This window comes from Gekko japonicus, unplaced genomic scaffold (assembly GCF_001447785.1).
Source record: "Gekko japonicus isolate JY-2015 unplaced genomic scaffold, Gekko_japonicus_V1.1 scaffold85, whole genome shotgun sequence".
Lineage (NCBI taxonomy): Eukaryota > Metazoa > Chordata > Lepidosauria > Squamata > Gekkonidae > Gekko > Gekko japonicus.
Window position 1 is genome coordinate 604,830 of NW_015167531.1, and position 7,068 is coordinate 611,897.

The 7,068-nt window shown below is 47.3% G+C and overlaps 1 protein-coding gene across 1 annotated transcript in view; it reads right to left on the minus strand.

The window, feature by feature from the left end:
• MED13L (mediator complex subunit 13-like) overlaps positions 1-7,068 on the minus strand; it is a 238,311-nt gene that overhangs the window by 151,049 nt on the left and 80,194 nt on the right. The window contains exon 3 of the mRNA XM_015413416.1: positions 6,772-6,856. Within this exon, the coding sequence (XP_015268902.1) occupies positions 6,772-6,856 (85 nt within the window). The remainder of the gene's footprint in view (positions 1-6,771; positions 6,857-7,068) is intronic.

Here is a 7,068-nt window from a genome sequence, read left to right on the forward strand (position 1 = left end):
CCCCACTCGTGAAGGCTGAGTCCTGCTCGACTTAGATGGTCTGCCTGCACGTTCATGTGCCCGGGAATGTGAGTGGCTGCGAGGAAAATGTTGTTGGCGATGCAAAGCTCCCACAATTGGTATGTTGTGAAGTTTGCACAAGTTTGCAGAGGCGTAGGGAAACAGTGCCTCCCTGTCTATTGACATAGGATAGCGCCGTGGTGTTGTCCGTGAGGACCATGACACATTTTCCCTTGATTAAAGGTAGGAAGCTGGTGATAGTGTGTTGTATAGCCCACAGTTCTAGGAAGTTTATGTGTCGCTTCCTCATCTGCGCATCCCATTTGTCTCCAACAGAAAGGCCCATGGAGTGTGCACCCCATCCCGTCAGAGAAGCATCCGTCATTATGGTGACTTCAGGTGACGGAGGGTGGAAGGGCGCTCCCTGGAGGATATTCGAAGGGACAGTCCACCAAAGTAATGAATCCTGTATGCTGGGAAGAGGGGATAGGACGACGGTGTGTGCGTTTTTCGACAGGTCGTAGTTGCGGATAAACCAGAGCTGTAAAGGGCGCATTTTGAGTCTGGCAAAGACGAGAACCAACGTAGTCGCAGCCATCAGGCCTAGCAGCCTCTGAATCTGGAAGGCAGTGATGGAGGGTTGGGTACGGATGACAGTGGCTAAGGAAATTATATCTGCTGCCCTGTCGTGGGGCAGGTAAGCCATGCATGTCTTCGAATCCAGTATTGCGCCGATGTACTGTATTCGCTGGACCGGACACAGTTAATACTTTTGTCGATTGACTCGCAGGCCCAGATTCTCCAATAGTGCTAGAGTCTCTGTGACATTGGAGACCAGGGCGTTCCTGGAAGGCGCTACCAGAAGCCAATCGTCTATAAATGGGTAGATGGAGATACCCCGGAGACGGAGGAAAGCTGCAACCACAATCATAGTCTTTGTGAAGACCCGTGGGGCGCTGGACAGGCCGAATGGAAGGACCGTATACTGGTGGTGCTGTTGACCAATCACAAAGCGTAGGTATTGGCGGTGGAAGGGGTGGATAGTAAGGTTGAAATATGCATCTTGGCGGTCGAGAGTGGCCATCCAGACGTGTCTGCGAAGCAATGGCATGATCTGTTGTAGGGACACCATGTGGGCGGTGGTAGGTCACAAAACGATTCCATTCCCTTAGATCTAATATGGGTCAAATGCCTCCATCTCGCTTCGGGACTGTGAAGTATCGGGAATAAAACCCCGTCCTGTGGAGGTATGATAGTACATCTTCGATGGCTCCCTTCTGCAGAAGGACGGACACCTCCTCGAGGAGAGGTGGGGAAGGGGGCATGGAGACGACGACCGGAGTATTGGGGTTCTGGCGGAACTGAATTTTGTAGCCTCGGGACAATATGGAAAGTACCCATTCATCCGAAGTGATGTGACGACAAGTTTGAAGAAACGGTGACAGTCGGGTTTGAGCTGACTCGGTGACTGGGAAGTCAAAAACTCTGTTTGGAGGGTTTGGTTTGTTTGGAGCGGGAAGATTGTTGTCCGGATCCAAATCTTGGTTTCTGGAAGGCGGGTTTTTGGCCTCCCGAAGATGTTCTCAGTCTCCATTGAGTGTCCGGAGACTGACAACTTGGGGTACATCGCTGCCAGGATCTCGACCAGGTGTGGGGTCGGTATGATTGTCTTGCAGAGGATGACACTCCAAGAGCTCGAGAAGCTTTTATGCTCTTATCTAATTCTTGCAGAGTAGAATGAGTAGTGACATTGAAAAGTCCCAGGCCATCAAATGGAAGATCTTCTACATAAGATCTAGTATCCATGGGGAAATTGGTATTGCGGAGCCAGGAATGTCTCCTAAGAGCTATTGCAGAGGCCATGGTTCTGGAAGATGCCTCGAGGACATGCTTAGTCAAGTTGAGCTGTTGTTTTGCCAGTACCATTCTTTCTTTTTGGATGACTCTAGCTGCCTGAAGTTTGTCTTCTGGGAGGTGGGTCAGTAGTTCGGAGAACCGTTCCCAGAGAGTATATTGATACCTATTCATGCAGGCCAGGTAGTTAGTGGCCTTGACTCCCAATGCTCCCGTGGAGTAAAAGCGTCTGCCAAAGGCATCTAATTTCTTACCTTCCTTGTCAGAAGGTGCAGAATGTGTCCTCTTGGATTTAGAGGAAGATTTTATCACCATCGAGTTTGGTTGAGGGTGTGAGAATAAGAATTTGGCGTCTCTTAGACCCTATACATATGGTCCAGTCGTCTCGTAGACACAGGGGCTGACGAGGGTTTTAGCCATGGTGCCTTTGCTGCTTGCAGAAGGACTGAAGACATGGGCAATGCCAAGGTGGAAGAGATATCAAGCTGGACTATATCATAAATGGCATCAGATGCCTGCGGATGTTACTGGAGGACAGAGAGGCCTAAAGAGTGGGCCATTCTTTTAACTAAATCTGTATACGATGTAAGGTTGTCGGATGGGGACATCCTGGTTGGGAGATTTACGGTCAGGAGAGGTATGAGCCTCAGAAGCTTCCGTCTCCGAGTCTTCTTCCATGGAGTCAGAGGAGTCTTGGTGTATTTGGACTGAAGTGTCCTCTTGACAAGCTATAGGTTTTGGTGGAACGACAAGGGTTGGAGTGACCTGCGGGTTGGGAAGACGACTTGGTTCCAGACTATGGTGGGAAGGATTGTCTGCAGGAGGACGAGACAGAGATGCGGAAGGTCTCAACTTGTGGGGCGATCTCGATCTGTGAACAGAGTGGGACGAATAGCGATCCCAATCAGAATAGCCCGCCGGAGTCAACCATGGCATGGATGGTGTATAAGCCCCGTACAGGTACCTCAACTGTCGCTGATCCCACAATATCGGTGGTGGAGGGGGCAGGAAGACTCGGGGAAATCAACTTCTGGACCGTTGACATCTGGGAGACAAAGCAGTAGCTTGTCTGTGAGAACCGTCCCTGTAGTCTCGGTCGTCAATATCGACAGATTGAATATTGAGACACGGAGGATGACATTGCATACTGCAAGAAGTGTGTCGGTATCGACGTGTGTCGACATCGGGAGCCTCCGATATCATCGATGCCAACGAAGTCGAAGGAGAGAGGGAAAGCTCTGCACCCATTTGGTGACTTAGGAGCTCCACCGTGTCGATGTCGGAGTACGGATGCTCCACTTGTTGGATGGGGGAATCCAGTAGTTGGATGGTCGGTATCGGCGGAGGGAGTTGGACCTCCGATATCGATACTGCCGTTGGAGCGGGAGGCACTATAGGGGCATCACCCAGTGCAGGCACCGCTTCCTTCCCCTTCTTCGCCGCCTTAAGGGGCTTGGAGGCGCCCTTTTTTGCAGACTTGTGATCTTTACTCACCTTGGTCTTCTTTTTGATTGGCGTGGATGCAGAAGATTGTGACTTCGATGCCGGAAGCTTCGGTGTCGGGCGGTCGGCATCGGAGGCAGGTCTCGATGCCGGCACTGTTGATGTTGATGGTGTCTCTTCCATCGCAGTGGTAGGAGTAAGTGCCGATTCCAGCAGTGCTACTTTAAGTCACGCAGCTTGATTTTTTCGCGTTTGATTGGAAAAACGAGCGCAATGACGACAGAACTCTGGCTGATGAGACTCTCCGAGGCAAAAAATGCAGAGGGTATGACGGTATGGAGGAGCAAGTTTGCTGCCGCAACCCTTGCACCTATTGAAGAAACCCCACTTCTTCTCCATAAAAGAAAACGAAGAAGAGGGAACATTTGAGGGGGGGTAGGCCGAAGGCCTGAAGTAACCGGCAGAGTCCCCCTCAACAGAAAGTAAAAAAAAAAATTAAGAACAAACAACAAAAAAGAAAAGGAAAAGGAAAAATAATAAAAGGGAATAATTCCTAAGAGCTGAGGCAAATAGCCAAAAGCAACCGATCTGACCGACGAAAAATAGGTCTATTCAAAGCGGTGGTAAGAAAGGAACTGGCGGGATGTCCACGCCCACCCCTCTGGGCATGCGCGGTGGGGTTCCTGCACATGCCCGAGGGACTGGGCGCAAAAAATCGTTAAAAAGAGTTTGCCACAGCACCGATCGATCCAGCGCGTACGCACTAGATCCCATGGGTGTGAAGCACAGAGACCACGTCGAAGATCGAGTAGTTTTGGGATGAATGCCAAGGAACTGGCTGGGGGTTTAGCTCATTAGGACTTGGCTATAAATTTAGCCAGGAGAAGCATCTGTTTGTGGACACAATGATTACACTTTGTTACTGAGCCACTAACCTTGCCACTACTGGACCTTTGCAACCTTGAACTGGACCTGACAATGGGCTTTTCTGGAACCCCTGACCTCAAACTGAACTTGGACTTGCTGCCTGGAACTCCTTGACCCTAGACTGGACTTTGGTAAACCTGCTCTCTGGAACCCCTGACTTTTGGACTGGACTTTGGTTACTCTCTGCAACCTTGCCTGTGACTTGCCCTGGTGGACTCCAGCCCGTGCCTCCTGGGGAAGCTGCACCAGTACAACTATGCTATGCTGGCTAATAATAGTACTTCTGCTAAACATTACTTAAACATTGCTAATAAACAGTACTCACCTGGCTAAATGAAGGAAGTAAGAATTGCTTCCAAGTGAAGTTACTCCCCCCTTCAGTCCACAAGTGATTAATATGCATGGACCGGTGAGCTAATGACTTATGGCATCATTTGCAAAGCAATGCTGAATAGCTAACAAACTCCAGATGTAGTATATAGTTATTGATTTAGCGGTATGCACTTCTATCCCTCACTCTCTCTCCACATTCATAAATTAAATTAACAAAATAGAAAACAATGACCCATGGAATCATCACCATCAAAGCAGCCAAAACTTGGATAATGTCTTTCCAAAATTCACTTCGTCCCATTTCAAGCTGTTCTTCTGTGGCTAGCTCAGCTGTATGTTTGAGCCAAACCTAAATTCTAGAGTTACAGTGGAATTTCTGGTAGTCTTGAAATCAGTGCCTTTCTGCATCCAAGACTGCTGAATATTTACCAGCAGTCTAGACATCTGAACAGTAACGATACATGACCAAAGTCAAGTTTGTGTATTGTGTCACTGCAACTACTTGAAGCAAGATCTCTGCACTGGCGAGAGCATCCATGTTAAAGATTACCCCCCATCTCTTTTCCTCCCCTCTGCTGGTGTCTTCATCAATTGCCAGTTTTAGACTTTCAAAAAGAAATAAAACAAGAAGCTGAAGCTCTCCTAAGGGCATAACTGGGTTATAAACTTAGGGACACAGTAAATTCTCCCAATGGCAAATGGCCTTCCTCTCTGGCAATGGCTTCTTCATCTCATGCCCAGACCAAAACTTCCTGTCTCCGTCATGGGTTCTCATCAAAATAAAAAGAACTTGGAGAACAGCTCTGGTTTGGAGAAGGTTAAGAAACAACAAGAATCTCTCCAATTTTCAATATGCTGCTGTAGATTTTCCGGGCTGCATGGCCGTGGCCTTGGCATTGTAGTACCTGACGTTTCACCAGCAGCTGTGACTGGCATCCTCATAGGTATAACAGAAAGCTGGAGTACTCTCTGTGTCAATGTGAGAAGAAAAATGGTAGGCAGCAATGCTCCCTCTAAGCTGTGGAGTCTTGTGAGCAAAAATTCTACTTTGTGAGCAATTGGCATTAATGTTGTGAGAGAGTGATTTGGCTACTGCATAAATTAAGCTGGAGTCATCCTTCCTGAGCTAAGACAAAAATGTGTGAGCCAGAGGCTAAAAAACTGCGAGCTATCTCACACTTACTCAGCTTAGGGGGAACACTGGTAGGCAGGTAATTTATATCTGCTCAGGAAGGTGGGGTAGGAACTGAGTCATTATCTTGTAGAAGTCTCCCAGGCTGTGACATGCTAATAGAGGAGCTTTCCTGAGGAGGTTCTACAAACAGTATTCAGAGCCACCAGAAAAATACAACAGAGGCTACAAGCAGCAAAAGACAGAAGAGATCCCCTCACTTCTGCAGGAGTATACCACATACCCTGCAGTTGTGGACAGGTTTACATCAGGACCACACAGAGTAGCAGCCAGACAAGAAAAAAAGAACATGAAAGAAACTGCAGACTTGGCCAACCTGAAAAATCAGCAGTGGCTGAACATAGCCTAACTCAAACAGGACACAGTATCTTATTCCAAGACACTGAAATGCTGGACAACACATCTAATTACCATGTCGGATTACACAGGGAAGCCGTTGAAATTCATAAACATAAACACAATTTGAATAGGAAAGAAGAGAGTTTAAAAATAAATAGGGCATGGTTTCCTGTCCTGAAAAACACAAAATGCTCTACATCTTACAACAGCACTACAAATAAGATTAGAATTTCAACAGCCAATCCCATATGCAAAAGAACCTCCTCAGGAAAGCTCCTCCATTAGCATGTCACAGCCTGGGAAACTCCTACAAAATAATGACTCAGCCCTACCCCACCTTCTTGAGTAGATATAAATTACCTGCCTACCATTTTTCTTCTCACCTTGACACAGAGAGTACTCCATCTTTCTGTGTTATACCTCTGAGGATGCCAGTCACAGCTGTTGGCGAAACGTCAGGTACTACAATGCCCAGACCACAGCCATACAGCCTGGAAAATCTAAAACAACTAATCTCCAATTTTCCTTACTTTTTCCATACCCAAGAGTAAATGACAGAAAACTACTAGCACTAGCCTCTAAATTTCCATGCAAACTGCTGTGTGTTAGTGAGAGAAGGGGTAGGCTGTATGAACCCCTGTTGCTATCATGTATTATTTAAGCATACATTGAATTGGTCTTACCTTTCTAGCAAATTGTGGATTGCTTTGAAAAGGAGAGTTCTGCACTCATAGGAAAGCCCATTCTCCCAAAGTCCTTCTTCCACCACTGTGAACATAAACAAACAAAATGTTTGTATATTTTTCAAGAAAATTTGGGGGGGGGGGGGGGAGGGCTAAGACAAATGGGTTAAAGGGACAGAAGAACCTAAGGAAGAATAACCAAGTAGATTTGGTGCTGAAAAATATACATCTGAAGGAAGGAAGGTGCAGGAGGTTAGAGACAAAGAAGGAATGGGACAGAAAAGGCATAGCACTGAG